The sequence below is a fragment of the Somniosus microcephalus genome, chromosome 17 (assembly GCF_052327205.1).
Source record: "Somniosus microcephalus isolate GS21.2 chromosome 17, FLI_Smic_1.0, whole genome shotgun sequence".
Lineage (NCBI taxonomy): Eukaryota > Metazoa > Chordata > Chondrichthyes > Squaliformes > Somniosidae > Somniosus > Somniosus microcephalus.
The window spans coordinates 24,650,922-24,671,355 of record NC_141003.1 but is presented as its reverse complement, the minus strand read 5'-3'; the positions used below and the strand labels follow the sequence as shown (position 1 = coordinate 24,671,355).

At 42.7% G+C, this 20,434-nt stretch overlaps 1 protein-coding gene across 1 annotated transcript in view; it reads left to right on the top strand.

The window, feature by feature from the left end:
• The window catches only part of arhgef39 (Rho guanine nucleotide exchange factor (GEF) 39), a 99,284-nt gene that overhangs the window by 35,698 nt on the left and 43,152 nt on the right, over positions 1-20,434 (top strand). The window contains exons 2-5 of the mRNA XM_086010068.1: positions 9,260-9,435; positions 9,556-9,650; positions 11,226-11,346; positions 12,200-12,318. Of these exons, the coding sequence (XP_085866194.1) occupies positions 9,260-9,435; positions 9,556-9,650; positions 11,226-11,346; positions 12,200-12,318 (511 nt within the window). The remainder of the gene's footprint in view (positions 1-9,259; positions 9,436-9,555; positions 9,651-11,225; positions 11,347-12,199; positions 12,319-20,434) is intronic.

Genomic DNA, 20,434 nt, shown 5'->3' with positions numbered 1-20,434 from the left:
TTATGTTGTATGCGTCCCACAATTCCGTCCATCTGGATAGTGGATCGATACCAGCTGCATGAATATTGGCTGCTGCTTCCCAGAATGGCCGGCGCGATTTTAAGCACTTTCGTGGTGGGTTCGGTGCGGAGTAGCAACAAAAATCATCACGTTTTATACAACCATGAACTAAAAATTCAGTTCTAGTTATCGGTGTCTGCTATGAGTTGTGTTGCTGATGGAAACTAATGTTTGTGCTGGGTTGGGAGGAATTTTTTTTTCCAACTTGTTCTTGGGATGTGGGTAACGCAGTCATGGCAACATTTTACTGCCACCCCTAGCCGCCTTGAACCACTGCAATCCTTGTGGTGATAGTGCTCCAGAATGGTGTTCGGTAAGAAGTTCCAGGTGATGGGTGTTGTACGTCCAAGTCAGGATAGTGTGTGACTTGGAGGGGAACTTGAGGGCGATGCTGTCCCCGTGACATTGCTGATTGTCTTCCTTGGTGGTAGAGGTCGCAGGAGAGAGAGGTCCTGTTCAGTAACCTTGGTGAGTTGTTACACTGCATCCAGTAGATCGTACCTACTGCAGCCACAATGTGCCGATAGAGTGGTGGACATTGAGTGCAGTGGCAGGGCACGTGAACTTGGTCCTGGATGGTATCGAGCTTCTTCAGTGGTGAGTGTTCCATCACACTCCCAACTTGAGCCATGTAGATGGTGGAGAGGTTTTAAGGGAACAGAGATGAGTCACTTGTCCTGATTTTGTAATAAGACTGGTCCAGTTAACCTGGTTAATGCTGACCCCTAGGATGACGTTGGGGACTCTGAGATGGTGGTGCCACTGAGGGTCAATGGGAAGTGGCTGGGCTTTCCCTTGTTCAAGGTGGTCATTCCCTGCACTTGTGTAGCGCAAATGTTACTTGCCATTTGCCAGCCTAAGTCTGGATGTGATCCTGGTCCTGTTGCAGGCTGCCATGGGCTGCTTCATTATCAGAGGAGTTATGAAGGTAACTGAACACTGTAGAATCATCAGTGAGCAGCTTTACGCCAGTCCTTGTGGCGGTGGGGGCGGCAGCGGCGGGGTCATTAACCGAAGTAGTAGCTGAAGATGGTTGGGCTGAGGACTCTTCCTGAGAAACTCCTGCACTGTAGTCCTGGGGCTGCGATAACTCGCCTCCAACAACTATGACATCTTCCTTTGCGTTAGGTAGGACTACAGACCTTGGAGGCCTTTCCTTTTGACCCCCATTGACTTGAGCTTTTCTATGGTTCCCTGGTACCGTAATCGGTTGAACACTGCCTTGATCTCGATGGCAGCTACTTTCACCTTTCCTGACATTCAACTCTTGCATCCATGTCTGGATCAAGGCTGTGATTAGGCCTGGACTGATTCTGGCAGAATCCAAACTGAACATCGTTGAGCAGGTGTTGTTTGATGGCACTATTGATGACCCCTCCCATCACTTTACTGATGATTGAGGGGAGGCTGATAGGGCGGTAGTTGGCCAGGTTAGGATGTCCTGTTTTTCTGTGGGTAGGGCACAGCTGAGTAATCTTTCACGTCGGGTCCATGCCAGTGTCATAACTGTACTGGAACAGCTAACTCTGGCACACAGATCTTCACTACAAACAAGATGTTGTCAAGGCCCATTGCCTTTGCGTTCAACTGCTGAATGTCATGTGTAGTGAACCGAATTGGCTGGACATTGGTATCTATGATGTTGAGGAGGCCGAGCAGAATCATCCACTAGGCACGTTTGGCTAAAGACGCTTACAAACGCTTCAGCCTTGTCCCTTCCACTCACAAGCTGGGCTTCACCTAGGTTGAGGGATGTTCATGGAGCCACCTTCTCCTGTTAGTTGCCTGGGTGTTCTTTATTGGATGAGATAGGGTACCAGAGCTTTGTTCTGAACTGTTGGTTGTGACTCGGCTTCACTTCATCTATGACATGCTGCTTTTGATGTTTAGCATGCAGGTAACTTCACTAGGTTGGTACCTCATTCTAAGGTGTACCTGTCGCTACTCCTTGCACGCCCTCCTACACTCCACATTGAACCAGGGTTGGTTTACCAGCTTGATGGTGAAAAGTTCATTCTGCTGTTGCTGCTGTTCCTAAACTTTGCATTACATGAGCAAAATTTAAAGGGACAAAAGTTCGCAAGAATAAGAAAACTAAATGCAGAAAGGTCCAGTCAGCATTTGTTAGCTGTGCCGAAAAGTACCTCGGTTAATATTTAAATTTTGTTCCATTTATTAATGAATTTGTTTAATGAATTTTAAAAGGTTCTGGTCCTATAAATTGAAGGGGAAATAGTTAAGGAGTGATTCATGGAAGGGCCTTGGTATCTGAACTGTTCTCGTACCTCCAGCGAAGGATTTTGTTTTTATTTGTGTGTACCTATTTCTTGTCACCAAGTGTGTGTAGGGAAGTGTTTTAAAGTTTGAGGGCTGGATAACCAGTAGTGAGTTGGTGAAAATATTAGTGACCAAAATGGTGTCTTGAGTTTAGCATCATCCTTCTGTTCATATTCGACTCAAAATTTATTCTAAGAATTTTTTTTTTTTTTATAGACAGACTATCAACTGTGAATGGATATGCTATGGCATTGTGTTCATTTATTGGATTTGTGGTTACCAAGGTAAATTTGCTGAAACCTTCAAGGCTGCAAACTGTGATTTGTCACAGTCTTGATGTCTGTGGAACTAGTGACAATCTTAGAAAAATCCATATTAGTGATGTATTTAATTACAGAGCAGATTGAAATTGACAGCCTTAGTGACCTATCTGTGGACTTACGGTGATAGATGCTTTCATCAACTCCTGTTCCTTTTTAAAATCGCTTATTGCTCAAAGCGAATGGAATCGCTGTTTTACCTTAAAGATCTGCTCCTTGAAACGTCCAGCATGTGAGGCCAAAAATAAATTTCAAAACAACATTTATATTTACTGAGACTTCAAGGAAGAAACTAATCTTCGGTTTGCGTTGGTACAGGACAGCTCCGAGTACTCTGCTTTAAGTGCCGGAACCGAGATGTTAGAGTGAGCAAATATCTGTTTTAGTTAAAAACGGTTAACTTCAGGGGGGGAAAATCCATATTCTAATATTGGAGGGGGTGCAGTCATTTTAGTTTTCAATAAGTTACCACATTATTTTTCACTTGCTTCATTTCTGAAGGTTTTCCAGGTTCGGAATTGTAAAATCATTTAGTTTGGAGGGAAATTGCGTCCATAGAGAAAGAGGAAAGCCATGTCTGGCTTTGAGTGAAACAATGTAAACATTTCAATGGCGCTGTTCAAAGAAGACGGTTCTCCCGGTACCCTGGCCAGCAGTTATCCCTCTCCCAATGCCACCAAAACAGATCAATTGGTCACTTATCTCATTGCCGTTTGTGGGATCCTGCTGTGTGCAAACTGGCATGGCAACAGGGCCTGCACTTCAAAAGACACTGGCTTTGTGACGTGAGGACGTGAAAGACTCTGAGATGGGAAGCAAAGGAGTACAAAGTAGCAGAGATTAGTCGCTGCGACAAAGGAACCTGTTGTTGCTCCATAAGGATGAAACATAGATTCCCACCAGCATGTGAACCCAATCAGTCCCACCATTGGAACTCCTGATTTGCAACCTCCACAGCCCTGTTCACACGGGATTAAAAAGAGACCAAAATCTCACACATTTAGCTGAATCCACAGAGCTGTCTGCCTTCAAGGTTTTAAAAAACATTAAAAAATGGAAAATCTCTTTTTTTTTTTCCTTCCTCCCTCTCCGTCTGTTGCACTAACTCCTCCAAACAATTCTTTATCTCTTATCTCCGTGGTTGGTGGATGGTTCACCTGTTGCACTCTGGACGTGTTTTGGATTGATGCATATCCAGCTCCATCTCCATTTAAGTAACTGAACATTTCCTTTGATATTACAAATAAAAACTGATTTTTAATGATACGATTTTTCTCCATTCACTACAATTTTTCTCCCTGTTTTTATCACCCTGTTTATTTGACACTAAAATTAGAACTGAAAAATAACGGGGGGGAAAAAACCCTGAGTTTCTCGATCAGCAATAAAATATGGCTTTAACAATGCTTGGATATGCAGTTTAAATCTTAGCTGCTGCTTTGAACAAGACAGCGAGCGTGTGCGCTTTCTGATTTCAGTTTGAGGAAGCCATTGCTTTTCTTGATCACTTTGAGAATGTTCTGGCTGAGCCTTGGACTTGGTGTCAGGTCGGCAGTCTTGCAACAAAGAGGTGGAGAAGGAGAGCTGGACGTCGCAGCACACATGAAAACTGACCCCGTTTCTCTGGATGATTTCTCCGAGGAGCAGCTTTTAATGGAGGAAGCGGAGGGGGCTACGGATGGAATCTTTGGCTATTCAGGAGGTCACTGTGTGGGGGCGGGAGGAGAAGCTATTGATCGAGATGGGCTCGCTCTGTTCAGAAAAGTGGGGATGGAAGCAAGGGTGGGCCGACCCATGGAAGTCGCCTACAGAGGAGGGACAACCGAGGAGGATGCAGTGGTTGACCACGTTGAAGCCTGTGGATATAGCGCCTTTCATGACCTCTGGATGTCCCAAAGCGCTTTACAGTCAATGGCACAGCGGTGTACCACAGGGATCGGTGCTGGGTCCCTTGCTGTTTGTAGTGTACATTAATGATTTAGATATGAATGTAGGAGATATGATCAGTAAGTTCGCAGATGACACAAAAATTGGTGGTGGTAGTAAATAGCGAGGAGGGAAGCCTCAGGCTACAGGACGATATAGACAGGTTGGTTAGATGGGCAGAACAGTGGCAAATGGAATTTAACCCTGAAAAGTATGAGGTGATGCATTTTGGGAGGACTAACAAGGCAAGGGAATAAACAATGAATGGTAGGACCCTAGGAAGGACAGAGGATCAGAGGGACCTTGGTGTGCATGTACAAAAATCCCTGAAGGCAGCAGGACAAGTAGACAAGGTGGTTAAAAAGGCATATGGGATACTTGCCTTCGTTAGCCGAGGCATAGAATATAAGAGCAGGGAGGTTATGATGGAGCTGTACAAAACGCTAGTTAGGCCACAGCTGGAATACTGTGTGCAGTTCTGGTCGCCACACTATAGGAAGGGTGTGATTGCATTGGAGAGGGTGCAGAGGAGATTCGCCAGGATGTTACCTGGGCTGGAGCGCTTCAGCTATGAAGAGAGACTGGACAGGCTGGGGTTGTTTTCCTTAGAGCAGAGAAGGCTGAGGGGGGACCTGATTGAGGTGTACAAAATTATGAGGGGCGTAGATAGGGTAGATAGGAACTTTCTCCTTAGTAGAGGGTGTGGTAAACCACTGTTACCGTTCACAACCGTTCACTATTGTTACACTGTTGTTATCACTGTTGACACTGTTGTTATCACTACACAAGGTTACCTCTTGCCACGCACGCTGTTATACCTAGGCATACCTCAGCTGACTCCGCCCATGGCGCCGCCTGCTTGCCCAGGTATAAAGGTGACCGCTTGGCCAGTATTCTTCCTTGTTGGAACCGATCACCCACGAGGGTGGGCTCTGTTATTTAGCCAATAAAAACCTATAGTTACTATCTTAACTCGTCGCTTTTCATGGAATGAATTGATAGGTATATCAGAGGGGTCAATAACCAGGGGGCATAGTTTCAAGATAAGGAGCAGGAGGTTTAGAGGGGATTTGAGGAAAAACTTTTTCACCCAGAGGGCGGTTGAAATCTGGAACTCACTGCCTGAAAGGGTGGTAGAGGCAGGAACCCTCACAACATTCAAGAAGCATTTAGATGAGCACTTGAAACGCCATAGCATACAAGGCTACGGACCAAGTGCTGGAAAATGGGATTAGAATAGACCGGGCTTGATGGCCGGCGCAGACATGATGGGCCGAAGGGCCTCTTTCTGTGCTGTATAAAACTGTATGACTCTATGACACTGTTGTAATGTAGGAAAGGTCAAGGAGGGATAACATGCATCATTAGTGAGTTTGACTAAGTGGTCTCAATGCTGTGAGCGGGCTGGAAACTAGCTTGTAGGCATTGGGAAGGAGTTAGGGGTTTAGAAGTTGCTTCTTGAGAACAACCTGTTGAGGGTTGAATGAGGGAAGGTGGGAGAAACATTGCTGGGCAATATGCGATTGGGAGTGGGATGGGGCAGAGGCCAGGAGGAGACAGAGGTGGAGGATATGTTGAGGGCACAGGTGGCCATGTGAATAATCTTGATCTTTGAGATGACAGAATAGAGTGACAAAGTTCATTGCTCTTGTGTACGATGGGTAAGTTGAATCATTCATCCAGGAAAATACACAATGTTGGTCTGAAATGGCTGGACTCCGGATTGCTTTTTCAATTAAATTATTAAAGATAGGGATTTCACCCTCGTTGCACCATGTAAAGGAACAGGTATGAATTAATGTGTCACATATTTGAGGGCTGGAGCAATATTAACTTATATTTAAGCTGACCCTGACGGAATGCTGCACTATTTGAGATGCCGCATTTTGGATAAGATGCATTAAATCAAGGCTCCATTTGCCTTCAGGTGTATGTAAAAGAGCCCAAGGCAATATTGGAAGTAGTTCTCCCAATAACCTGGCCAACATTCCTCCATTAACCAGCACCACCAAAAACAGATTATCTGGTTGTTCATTCAATTGCTGTTTGTGGGGCCTTGCTGTGGTAAAATGGCTGCCACCTTTGCCTGCAAAACAGTGACTGCACTTCAAAAGTAACCCATTGGTTGTAAAACACTTTGGGATATCTCCAGGATGTGGAAGGCACTATATAAATGCAAGTTCTTTCTTTCTCTTGCTATTGATTGTGTTTGTTTTATATATAGCACATTGGTATCTCAGTAACACTTGATTTTATGCACGTGGGTAAAGAAAATTGCAGCCAAGAGTAATTAGCATCAATGAAGAAAGCAACAGAAATAGGAAAAAGAAAATAAATTACAAATGAAAAATTAAGTACTTGCATTTATGTATCATCTCCTCGCATCTCTCAGAAATGTCCCAAAGTACTTCACATACAATGAATTACTTCTGAAGTGCTGTCACTGTTGTGTAGGCAAAAGCAAAGCACCATTTTGTACACAATGTTCCACAAACAACAATGAGAAGAATGACTAATCTTCATTTGATGATGGTTGAAGGAGCAATGTTGGACTTCAGGAGAACACTCTGCTCTTCAAATCGTGTTGTGATATTAGCCTAGATTAAGTGCACAAATGCTGGAGTGGGGCTTGACCCATGACCGTCTGAGTCAGGGCCACCTGAGCCAAAGACAGATCACAAAGAAAATTGTAGGACTCCAGACAACAGCAAAATAACTTTTCTCTTGTGGGTATTTTCTTACTGGGACTAGTGACTTTGAAATTTGGACCAGTAGACTTCTCGACACACCAACATTTGTGAGGTGTCATTTTATAAACAGCTACGAGTAGCTCTCCCATGGAGTAGCTCACGAAGAATCTGGCTCCTGATATTTATCACAATCCAGCAGCAGCCAAAATGCGACAGTGATTTGCCAATTGCTATCACGCAGCAAATTTATTGAAGCAATGCATTATCATAACCGGCTCGAGGTACTGCATATCATGCTGTTACTGAAAGACACAGGACCTTCTCGATACAATATTTGTAATACTATTTGCTCACCACTTTACAAAACTTAATATGCTTAATAAACTTTGCTTCCCCCTCTGCCAAACCCCTCATTTCCAGTTATTTATATTCTAATTTTTGTTTTGCTTTGTGTCTCGCAATGGATTTGTAGTATTAAGATGCACTGACTTGTTCCCGCGACCCTTCTCGACATTGGTGCAGTAATTCCGGTCCCAACGCGTGAGTACGGACGGTGTACTCGCGCGTGGGCCCGTTGGAAGTGCCGGATTTCAGCATGCACGGGAAACCGGCATTTCCTCTCCATCGAACCAAGGGGTTAAGAGGTCCAACGCGTGCGCGCAGGACTCTGTGCGCACGCGTTGAACTTCCTTCTTTTTGACAGGTTTGCGCGTGTGCAAGGGCCTGAACTTTTTAGAAATGAAAAAAGGAGGCGTAAGCAGTGGATTTTTGAAGGTAAGTGGCCTATTATTTAAAATTATTACACTTTTTCCACAGCTTCATTGTTTTTAAGGACTTTACAGTAAGGTAAGTTTATTTTTAGACCCGATTTCGTAAAAAATTATTTTTTTCAAAAATTTTATTAATTGTTTTAAATAGTTTTTTAAAGTTATTTATAGTTTATTTAATTATTGGGATGTTTTTTAAAATTTTAATTAAAGTTAAACTAGTCTTTTGGGCGCCTGTACTTTTCATGAGTTTGACAGTCTTTACTATCAAACTCATGAATGAGTTTCCCCTCCCCTGATTGGCTGCACAGTGCTCACCTGATCCCAGCCGGCACATCGCACTAACTACGCCGCTGGATCAGGCAAACACAGCGCGCCGACATCTGAACCGGGCCAGTGACAGGAAATGCAAGCAGGCCCAGGCTTCAGATGTCGGCGTGCAGGGTGAGTGCACATCGGGGGCTTGCACGCGCGGCAAGCTCCCGATCCTAATTTCAGGGCCATTGTCTCTCTTTTTCTCGGTTATTTACGCAATTACAAAGTGTTTGTTTCTTGATGATACTTTTCTGTGGTGAACTTGTAGTTCTTCCCGAGGTTGTTGCTGTAACACTGCCCCTGTTGATTTTAGGCACATTCAACAGGTGGTCATTTGCCATGACTCGGGCTGCAACATCTCAAATCAGCATCAAAGGCGCCTCATCAATAAACCCTTCTGGCCTGATTACAAACATCAGTCTCCCTAAGCAAAACAAAAAACCCAAACCGCTAGCTTGGATTTTTTTACTCAATTGCTTAAACTGTATAAAATGCTGGCGGGGGGGGGGGGGGGTAAAAAAAAAATCTTTCTGCTAGCCAGGCATGTGCTGGACGCCAGACTTTTAATTACGAAGATGCAATCAATGCTATGTGTCACTGTTGTGTTTTGATATCAGTTGGGTTGCAGCTGAGATTGTCTTTACTGAAAGAATTGCATTTACCTGAGAATTGTGGGGCTACAACTTTCTGGTTTAAAATCATATATAGTACTAATTGATTAGTATTACAAAAAAGCATATTTAAAATAAATATTCTAAAGGGTGAAAGCAGTAAAAACAAATTCTAGCAATTACCATATTTTGGTAATGAATGTAAATGAAATTCAGGCCCTGCTTTTAAGTAATTTTTTCCTAATTCACAGGGGTCTGTATCTTTCTGTAACTGTTCTGTTTCTCACAACCAGCTGCCAGCGATCAACTCTATACCACAACGGCTAGGAATATTCAACTGACGTACTCTGCAGGAGGCGCCACCTTAGAGGAGCAGAGAGCACGCTGGGAGAGAAAGAGGATCCGGACAGCTAAAGAGTTGGTCGAGACTGAGCAGAGGTACTTCGAACAGCTGGAGCTGGTTGTCGTGGTAAGGATGTGATGGCGAACTCTGCAGAAATGTGTATGCCTACATGCCTTAAATACAGATTTTTTTTTTTTTTAACATCACCTTTTCTTGTAAATGTTTAACAGACTTATTTTCTGTTAGTATTTTGTAGAGATTTTAGAAGCAAAGGGGACTCTGCGGCCAGATACAAGAGATGCAATATTTTGCACCTTCAAATCCATCCATTCAATAAATAGGTACGATTTTTTTCAATATGTTTTGAGTTTTAAGTTGTCTTTCTCAGTAAAACAATACTTGTTTTCTCGCGTTTGTTTTCATCTCAGCTTATTGATCTTTGCTTGAAAGGGCAGAAGTTTTGTTCATATAGCGCCTTTAACATGTCTTCAGGACATATCAACGTGCTTCAGAAGCAGAAAATTGCTTTTATTTGCAGTCACTGTTAATTGTATAGGCAAGCGTGGTCAATTTGCACAGAGCAAAGCCCAAAAAAGCACAACCAGTTAATGTGTTTTTGATGCTTTTGGTTGAGGGAGGAATGTTGGGCAGGACATGAAGAGAACTCCATGTTCCTCTTAAAAATGGGATCGTTTACTTCCACTTGAATAGGCAGATGGGGCCTCTGTTTCAAGTCTTGATTAATATATCGCACCTCAAATAATGTACCTCTTTCAGTAGCACACTGAGATATCAGCCTGGATTATGCAGTCAGTGCTGGAACAGACTGAACCCACCATCTTCCGACTCCGGTGCAAGTGTGCTACCGATTTAAGCCAAGCTGATACTCCAATTTATTATTTGCCTTTTGCCTGGATATTTTCTGTGGGCTGATGAAGGACAAAAGATGAAATGAGCTTTCTACTCAATACCTTGGGGTATTCATTTAGAAACTCATTGGATGCCGATAGCTTTGAAACTCCTTGATCCCTATATAGATGCCTTAAAGTTAGTGCCCTCAAAATTCCTTGCAACTGATGCTAAAAGGCTCTATTATTGAGCTTTGAAAATTCAGCCTCAAAACCTGCTTAGGCTTGACTTTTCTGTCGCTCCAGTTCTGCAGCCTTTACATAACATAAGAAATAGGAGCAGGAGTGGGCCATTCGGCCCTTCGAGCCTGCTCCGCCTTTCAATGAGATCATGGCTGATCTTCTGCCTCAACTCCATTCACCGGCCCCATCGCCGTATCCCTTGATGCCCTTACTAGTCATAAATCTATCGACTTCTGTTTTGAATATACCCAATGACTGAGCCTCCACAGCCCTCTGGGGTAGAGAATTCCAAAGATTCACCACCCTCTGTGAAGAAATTTCTTCTCATCTCAGTCCTGAATGGCCAACCCTTTATCCTGCGGCTGTGGCCCCTGGTTCTATACTCCCCAGCCAAGGGAAACATTCTCCCAGCATCCACCCTATCAAGCCCTGTAATAATTTTGTATGCTTCAATGGGATCCCCTCGCATTCTTCTGAATTCAAGAGAATACAGGCCTAGTTTACTCAATCTCTTCTCGTACGACAGTCCCGCCATCCCAGGAATCAATCTCGTGAACTTTCGTTGCACTCCCTCTATGGCAAGTATATCCTGTAAAGATACAATTGGTCTTGGCTACGTGTGACTGTGGGCTGAAAGTACAAATGCAGCATTGTATCTCCGATTTTCCAATCCGCGCTCCCTTTGAGTGCGGTATCAGTGAGTTTGCCCTATATTTGTTAATTCTGAGAAAGTAAACCTTGCCACAGAGAATGGAGCATTAATTTTATTAGTTTTGGATTGCGAGACATGCCACTCAGTAGCGGTCCTTTTTATATCTCTCACAGGACATTGCTGCGTAATCTTGAGGATGGAAAGTTTGGGTTGGGCTTTGACAACTTCTGTCCTCACCTCCAGCTTTATACCACTTACACAGACAACATGGAGCATGCTGTCCAAGTCCTACAGGTAATGCAGCAATTATATGAGTCATTGAGGGTATGTTTGTAATGACAGATTAATATTACGAGCAAAATTTAAATAGGTTATTCTATCACTCTGCCATTCTGTTGATGAGAGCGAGATGACACCATATTGAAATGGATTTCTTTTTGAAAGGAAAGGCTAATTGTCCAATGAGGTCTGCGCTCTGTCTAATTAAATTCAGCATAAGTGGCACAACCGTCATAATTTAGACTTTGACTGTGAAGGATATGCACGCTGAAAGCATTCTTTGCTCATTAGAGCTTGTGCTGTCAGCTTTTGGTGCAACCTGCTCTTTCCTTAATTAATTCGAAGTTGGTTCTTCGAAATATTGTCTGACTTTTCTTTGCACCCCCTCCCCCTCACTTCATTGAGGACACCCTTTTGCTCCTTCAAAGTTCATAGGAGTAAAATCATGGAGTCACCTCTCTGACATTTCCCAACCTGTGTACTTATTTATCTCTTTGAGACCCTGAGCTAGAGAGATATCACTGTCTTAATTAAGAAGAAGGATGCGACCATGGTAAATTGACTGATTTCATTGATTAAGGACTAGCTGTACAAGTAACATTGATTTTAACAGTGGGTCTACATAAATGTAATTGTTGGAACATGGGGCTGCATAATTAGGACAGTGTGACAAAGAATGGTTGGTTTGTCCTTTTCAACCTTCAGTATCGTCCCTGTGCATAATAATGTACCCCTGTGCAATTAGTTTAAATCGAAAAATGTTATGAAATATCTTCAGTGGGCAAAAAGAGATTGTTGAGATTAATATATTCTACCAACATCTGTAACATTCTTTCAATTAATATACATCTTGTGTGGTCTGCTTTAGGAACAAATTAAGAAAAATAAACAATTTGCACGATTTAAGAAACTCCAAGAGTCTAGACCAGAATTCCAAGGGTTGAAACTGGAGGATTTGCTTCCTCTGCCATTGAAGCGTGTTTATCAGTAAGTAGACATTGGTTATTGTAGTCATTTCTCCATTACCTCTTTCAATGCTCTCACCCACACACACCATTATGATGCTATTTGATAACATTTAAATGCAAGACCCTGGAAATTTTTTGGAATCTTTTGGTGGCAAATTAATTAAAAGTAGTCATGCCTCGCTCATTCATCTGGTCATTGGGAGCTGTGCAGATGAAATCGCACTTGCCTGGATGGGTCTAGTCGATTGATTTTGAATTATTCACTCTTCTGCTTATGTGTTACCCAGTTTGTTGGCTATATTTGAACACTTTTAGTCACAAACGGCATATGATCTTGAGTTATTGCCTAATTACCAATTTCATGACTCCGTGTATCCATCAAACCCAAATCCTGGGGCCTAAGTAACTATTTCATTACAAACAGTGTACAGGTCAAGCCTCATTCCTGGTGCCTGATAATCCCAAGCAAGTGTTCTTTACAGCTGTTAAGAATCTCGAAGAATAAAACTTGGAGGACAGTACTGTGGATGAATGTTCTTCGTCTCCATTGTGTGACTGTATCTTTGCAGCAGCTATTTTTGTGGCAGTTAATGCTTTGCTGAGTTCAACACACATTCCATTTTGGGGGTGGAATGTCCGGTGTACCAACGCCCAAAGACACGAGTAATTTAAAAAAAAAAAAAAAAAAAAAAAAAAAAAAATTCTTGAATCTGGTTGTTGCTGGCAAGACCAGCATTTATTGCCCATCCTTAGTTGCCCTTGAGAAAGTGATGTTGAGCCTTCTTCTTGAAACGCTGCAGTCTGTGTGGTGAAGGTGCTCCCACGATGCTGTTCAGTAGGCAGATCCACTATTTTGACCCAGTGACTAGGAAGGAATGTCTATATATGCCCCAAGTCAGGGTGGCGTGTGACCTGGAGGTGGTGGTGTTCCCATGCGCCCTCTGCCCTTGTCCCTCTAGGTGGTGGAGGTCGCGGGTTGGGGAGGTGCTGCCGAAGAAGCCTTGGCGAGTTGCTGCAGTGCAGCTTGTAGATGGTACCCACTGCAGCCACGGTACGCCGGTGGTGGAGGGAATGGATGGTTGAGGTGGTGGATGAACACTCTCGCTTCTCTCTCTCATCTATATACATCAGAAACTCATAAATATGTCCCCCTCTCTTATCCTATCACTCTATTACATTAATTGCAATGCACACATCACACTTCACTGATAGCAAGCAATCATAAAATGCTGTGTATCTCAGCGAGAACCAGAAAATGGCCAGTAATTTAAAACTTTTAAAATTCCCAAACCAAGCAATAATTAAGCTCTGATCTGAAACTGACCCGTGAGCAATGACTGCACTTCAAAAGTACGGCTTTAGCTTGTGAAGCACTTGAGAAAGGGGCTATATAAATGCAAGTTCTTCCTTACTGACATTAGTCTAATGTATCTGCACATGTCTGGGTCTGCTTTGCACCAATGGGAACCGCATCAGCATGATTCCCAATGACTGGGGCCTTCCAGTTTTCATTAGGTCGCTTGTGATGACCACAAATCGCAACCCTTGTTTCTCTTGGTGCTGAGAGATCTGTACTAACCGTCCATCAAAATCTATTTTTTGAGCATTTTTCAGACAGCCTAGGCTTTTCATCTCTGTCATTAACTTCATGGCTTATTATTGAAGAAGGACGTAGCGATCATGTCTTCATTCATGAATAATTGGAGGAAATAATCATTTAGCATGTTAACTATCTCGTGCTGATTCTCAGATTCAGCCCTGTTGACATCTTTCCGGGCTCTCGCCCATTCTCCGACTGCCTGCTTCCTGTCGCATTATTGCAGGAATTTCTTAATGTTTTGTGTCTGCAGCAACTTTTTTATGACCAGGTGAATGTTCCGATAAATCAAAATAAGCCTTTCCCTGTTGGTTTTATTTAGTCTCTGCTCATGAGCTGTTAAGTCTTAACAAATTTCATAGTTTACTCTTGTACTCCGCAGAGGATTGTAATATTCAGGTTAAGATAGGGTGTAGGTTCTCCCAGGGAACTCCATTTTCCATCAGATATTGTATAACGTCAATGTACAATTTGACATTTATTCCCCAATGCAATACTGAGACCTCAGATTCTGTAAAGTTAATATTTGAATAGTGGGAAAGTATTCTTGATTTTTCAAGCAGAAATCCTAAGGTTTAATGCCAATAAAAGTAAATTTGTTCAAAAGCTGCTCCCAAGTGGTGTTTCTTGATTTATTTCAAAAGATGTAATTAAATTTTTTTTTTAAAAATCATGTGACCTTTTAATCCTGGAGATAAAACACTTGGGGCAGGATTTTCATTGGGCCGTGGAGGTGGAATTGGAGGCATGTGGGGGGTTAAAATCCCGAAATCGGGGGTCCCGCCTCCATGCCAGTTTCAAAGGAGGTGGGTATCCGCCCCGCACTGGGACCCGCCTCCCCGAGGTGGGAAGGGGATTAGTGCCAATTAACTGCCTGTTAACGGGTAATTAACAGGCAGTTTTTGGCCTAATCCCTATTTTTAATGTTGAAGTGTGGGATTCCCGACAGCTCCAAACCACACCAAGTTAGAGGAGGCGGACCGTCGGGATGAAGGGCTTGGAGGGGTCGAGATGTCTGGTGTTCAGGTGAGTGATGGGTGCATGAGTGCAAAGGTAAGTGTGTTTGGTGTGTGTAAAGTGTTTAAAGAAGTTTTACTTACCTTTACTTACTTTTACAGCCTTCCTTCCTTCAGGTCTCGGGAGTCCCTCATCTCACCGGCACAGAAAGCAGAATGGCTACGAGCTGTCAAAAATTGCAGCCTCTGCTTTCTGTTCCGGGGAGATCTCTAAATCATCCTGATAGGAAGGAATTAACTTGGAGTACAGATTCAGTGTTTGACAGCTTCAAACAGTTGTGAAACGCTGATATTTCATCTGTCAAAAGATCTTGACAGATGAAATATCAATCTGTGACGTCACCTGTTGCCGGGTGACCCTTAATTGGCCTGCTGAGCCCGCTGGGCGGGCTCAACAAGGTCAATCAAGTCAAAATCGCGTGGGTTGGCTAGAACTCGATGGAGGTGGACTACAACCCTGAAAGTTGTAGTCCCGCCTCCAACCCGACGACTCAATGAAAATCCAGCCCTTGGACTTTTTTGGGACAATTGGAGCATAAACTGAAGCAAGTCTTCATTGCTATCGATATAATTTTAACACCGCTAGGAGATGCATTTAGGAGCTAGTTCCAGCAGTTTTGGAGACACTAAAATTTTATTTTACATAAACCAGTATGTAAATAAATATTGTTTTATTGCACAAAGTGCTGTTTATATATAATTGATGCCAAGAGTAAGTTTCAAGGATGTAATGATGTAGGGTTATGATGTCCATGAAGCTTGAGCAGTTCATAACAATAATTGTACAGCAGATTAAAGCTCTCGCCCATGGAGGTTATTTTTATAACAAATACAGGAAACTTTGGTTTATCCGGAAGTTGTATGTCCGGAAACCTCGATCTAACGGCAGAAATCAGCGGCCGTTTTGTTAGGTTTTTTTTCTTCTAGCATTTTTTTTAAACAGTCAGTCTCTGGAAAGCCTCTCTGAAGCTGTTGCTAAGCTACAGAGACGCTTCCAAGGTATGGGCTGACTGTTTACAAGCTGTTGCTAAGCAACGGTGTTTGTTGTCAGATACGGAGATGAAAACCTTCGTATCCTTCAACATCAGCGCTGGTCTGTCCGGAAGTTTTCATAGATCGGCGTCCCGTTGGTGCCGGATATCGCGAAGTTTCTTGTACTGTTAGTTATTTTCAAATTAGATTTTTCTTGGCTTTTTTTTTGTTGCTTGCTACAACTGTCGGCACAATGTCCTTGATGTGTGGGGCGTGTTTTAATACTTTTTGACATTGACAAAAGGATATTAACTCGTTTTGTTGCATGGTAGTTGATGGAGATTGAGCAAGCTCGCTGATTGTGTGTGTGCGTTGTGTATATTATGCACGTGCGTATGACTTCTGGTATAATGTGTTCCAAGGCAGTAATCTAATTGAAGGAATTCACAGAACATCATGCACTATGAGAGCAATGATAAAATGATTTATAAATCATTATCTGAAATTAGATAACAATCTTGAAATCCCTCCGTTACATCTGTTAGTTAGCATTTTTGAAGTTTCAATTTTAAGTGCTTTGCTTTCAGTCAGCTTTCATACCGGGAGAGGTGTAGACATCCAGTCTTGATGCATTCCAAGATTAGTGCTCCCATGAGGATTAACAATTGGATGTAAATGATAAGCAGTTGCTCAGTTGGTACCTTCTCCTGTAATAATTATACAGGGCAAAATTTTCCCACTCAGCAATCACTTAAGAGAGGGTGCCTCTAGTGAAACTATCGCCATTTTTACTGATACTATTGCATGTCCACATTTCCTGAGGAGGGTTTAATAGAGCAGTAATTGCTTATCATGCATGAAATAAAAGCTCCATTTTCAGAGAATTAATGGGGGCAGACTGCAGTAATAGTGGCTTTCCTGTCACTTCAACCTTTGAAACCACGGCACCACACTGTCAACTTGGCTCACTGCTAGCGTTCTCGCCTCTTGAATCAAGAGGTCATGGCCTCTAGCCCCACTCCAGGACTTGAGCACATCATCTAGGCTAACACCTCAATGCCATGTTGAGGGATTAAGACATTAAACCGAGGACATAAAGGATCCTCTGGTACTATTGCATACAAGTGAAGTTCTCCTGAGGTCCTGGCTGTAATGATCAATAACATGTCATTCTATAGTGGACACTAGGTGGAGCCGTAGAGCTGTGTAGAGCTGTATATAAGACTACACTACCCAGCTGTATATATATTAAGACTACATTACCCATGAGGCACTAGGCTACCCACAAGGCAGCAGTCAAGATGGAAGCCTCTACAGATACTGTACCTAGTCCACATGTGCTCAATAAAGTAACTAGCAAAAGCTAGCTGTGTTCATAATAAGAATGTCTATTTATTAATGAACATAAGATGGTACCAGGGTGGTGAAGATCTGCGGAAAATTGTGAAAAGCGACATGGAGAATTTGAAGCCACCAGAGCGTTTGAAACTCACAGGAAACATCGACTACAATTGGCAGACTCTTAAACAACAATTCGAACTCTACATTGCAGCCATCGGATTCGGTACGAAGCCAGACGCAAGGAAGATAGCGTTGCTGCTTACGGTTGCAGGCCCACAGGCGATAGAGGTATTTAATACATTTGTATTTAATCCAGTGGAGAACAGAGAAAAATTAGATGATGTGCTAAAAAAATTTGATGCACATTGCTCTCCCAAAAAGAATGAGACCTATGAAAGATACATCTTCTGTTCTCGGACACAGCAGCAAAATGAGACTTTTGATCGCTTTATAACTGATCTGAAACTGAAAGCACAGACATGTAATTTCTCTGAGCTCAAAGTATCCATGATTCGTGACCAGATTGTGTTTGGTATTCATGATAAAAAAGTCAGGGAACGTCTGTTGGGAGAAACCAAACTAAATTTGGAAAATGCGATGAAAATATGCCAAGCCAGCGAGCTAGCTCGAAAGCACGCGCAGACTTTCAGTGAAATCAATAATGATGCGATTGTAATGAGTGATAAGTTAAGACAATGCCCAGCATTTGGAAAAATGTGCACAAAGTGTAATGGAAAGAATCACTTTGCCAAACAATGCTTTTCAAAAGTACAAACTAAGAAAGGGCAACGAGTTAATGTAATTGAGGACACTGATTTAAGTGAGACATTTTTTGTAGGAATGGTGTCATGTGACAATATCAAAAAGGATACAGAAAATGTGCAGCCCTCAGAAATGGACAATGCTGAACATAAAGTTAATGCAGTAAAAGAGGACAACTGCAGGTAAATGGAGCATTAGTTACCTTGAAACTAGACACTGGGGCAAAAGCAAACTTAAATCAGTATGAGTGACATTAACAATATGAAAGAAAAGCCCAAAATACAGAAAAATCAGTACTACTGAAGGACTATAATGGACAGAAAATAGATAGCTTAGGTGTATGCAGACTTAAAGTGACAGTCAAAGACAAAGTGCATCATCTCATGTTTTCTGTTGTGGCTGAAAGGCTTGATTCACTACTGGGTGACAAAGCTTGTGAGGACTTAGAACTGGTCAAAAGAGTCTACCGTATAAACTGTGCCATAAGCAGACCAGATGACTCGGTGGATTCTGTAGTGAATAATTTCCAGGATGTGTTCAAAGGATTTGGAGTTCTACCATTCACTTGCAAGATCCAGCTAAAGCAGGATGCTCAGCCAGTGGTACATGCTCCACGAAGAGTTCCAGCACCCCTGCGTGACCGGCTCAAGAATGAACTGGACAGAATGGCCACACTAGGAGTCATCAGGAAAGTCGAAGAGCCAACAGACTGGGTTAACTCCATGGTATGTGTAAAGAAAAAGAACAATGATCTAAGAATATGCATGGATCCAAAGGACTTAAATGCAAACATAAAACGTGAACACTACCAGATTCCCAAGCGAGAAGAAATCACCAGTGAAATGTCAGGTGCCAGATACTTTACAAAGCTCGATGCCTCACAAGGATTTTGGCAACTAAAACTGGATGAAGAGAGCACCAAATACTGTACCTTCAACACACCATTTGGCAGGTATTGGTTCCTCAGAATGCCTTTCGGGATAATATCTGCATCTGAAATCTTTCATAGAGCGATGGAACACATAATTGAAGGTCTGGAAGGAGTTCGGGTCTATGTTGATGACATCATCATCTGGGGCTCCACACTGAAAGAACACAATGAGAGACTGACTAAAGTGCTACAGAGCATACGCCGGAATGGACTGAAGCTCAACAAAGCCAAGTGTCAGTTTGGCGTCCAGGAAGTCACTTTCCTAGGAGATAATCTATCTGGTAAAGGAATAGAGCCAGATATGGAAAAAGTAAACGCCATACTCAAAATGCCCCGACCCACTGACAAAAGGAGTGCTACGCATCATGGGGATGATAAACTTCATTTGAAAGTTCATTCCTAACTTGTCAGCCAAGACAGCCTGTCTGCGAGACCTGCTGCGCAAAACAAATGAGTTCGCATGGACAGAAAGACATGAACAAGAGTGGATGAACCTCAAAACAGTGCTGACAACCACACCTGTACTCACCTTCTTTGACCCAACCAAAAGAATCAAAGTGTCAACGGATGCATCAAAAGATGGCCTAGGTGCGGTCTTGCTACAAGCAGATGGTGAAGATTGGAAGCCTGTTGCCTATGCCTCCAGGTCTATGACTGATACTCATTGTCGATACGCCCAGATTGAAAAGGAATGTCTAGGCTTGGTAGTTGGACTAGAAAAGTTTCATGGCTACATATATGGACTTCCCACCTTCACAGTTGAGACAGACCACAGCCCTCTGGTTGCCATCATTAAAAAAAACCTGAATGAGATGTCTGCAAGGATTCAACGACTCATGATGAAGCTGCAAAGATATGACTTTGAAGTGATCTACACACCAGGCAAATACATAGTGTTAGCAGATGCACTATCCCGAGCACCCACAATGAGTCATGTGAGCTCTACTGAAGAAGACGTGGATGTTCATGTGAGTATGGTCACTGCTGCGCTGCCCGTGTCAGACACAAAATCAAAGCAAATAGCAGAAGAAACAGTAAAAGATACAGTATTACAAACAGTAATAGAGAACATTCATCATGGTTGGCCAAAAGGTTCCTGTCCAAAATATCTTCACAAGGTCAGAATTGAGTGTCGCAAGTGGACTATTACTAAAACAACAGAATAGTCATTCCACAGGCTCTACGTCAAGACATGCTCAAAAGGATTCATGAGGGACACCTCGGAATTGAAAAGTGCAAAAGGAGAGCAAGAGACACTGTTTATTGGCCTGGCATAAATAAGGACATTGAGAACATGATCGGCAAATGTGAGACATGTCAGAAACACCAAAACAAACAAGCAAAGGAACCAATGACAGTAGCTGACATACCAACAGCAGCATGGCAAAAGGTTGGTATGGACCTTTTTCATTTAAATGGTAAAGACTATCTAATAGTGATTGACTACTATTCTAACTATCCTGAGATGGCGCTGCTCTCAAGCACCACAGCAAGCAGTGTCATAATGCATGCGAAA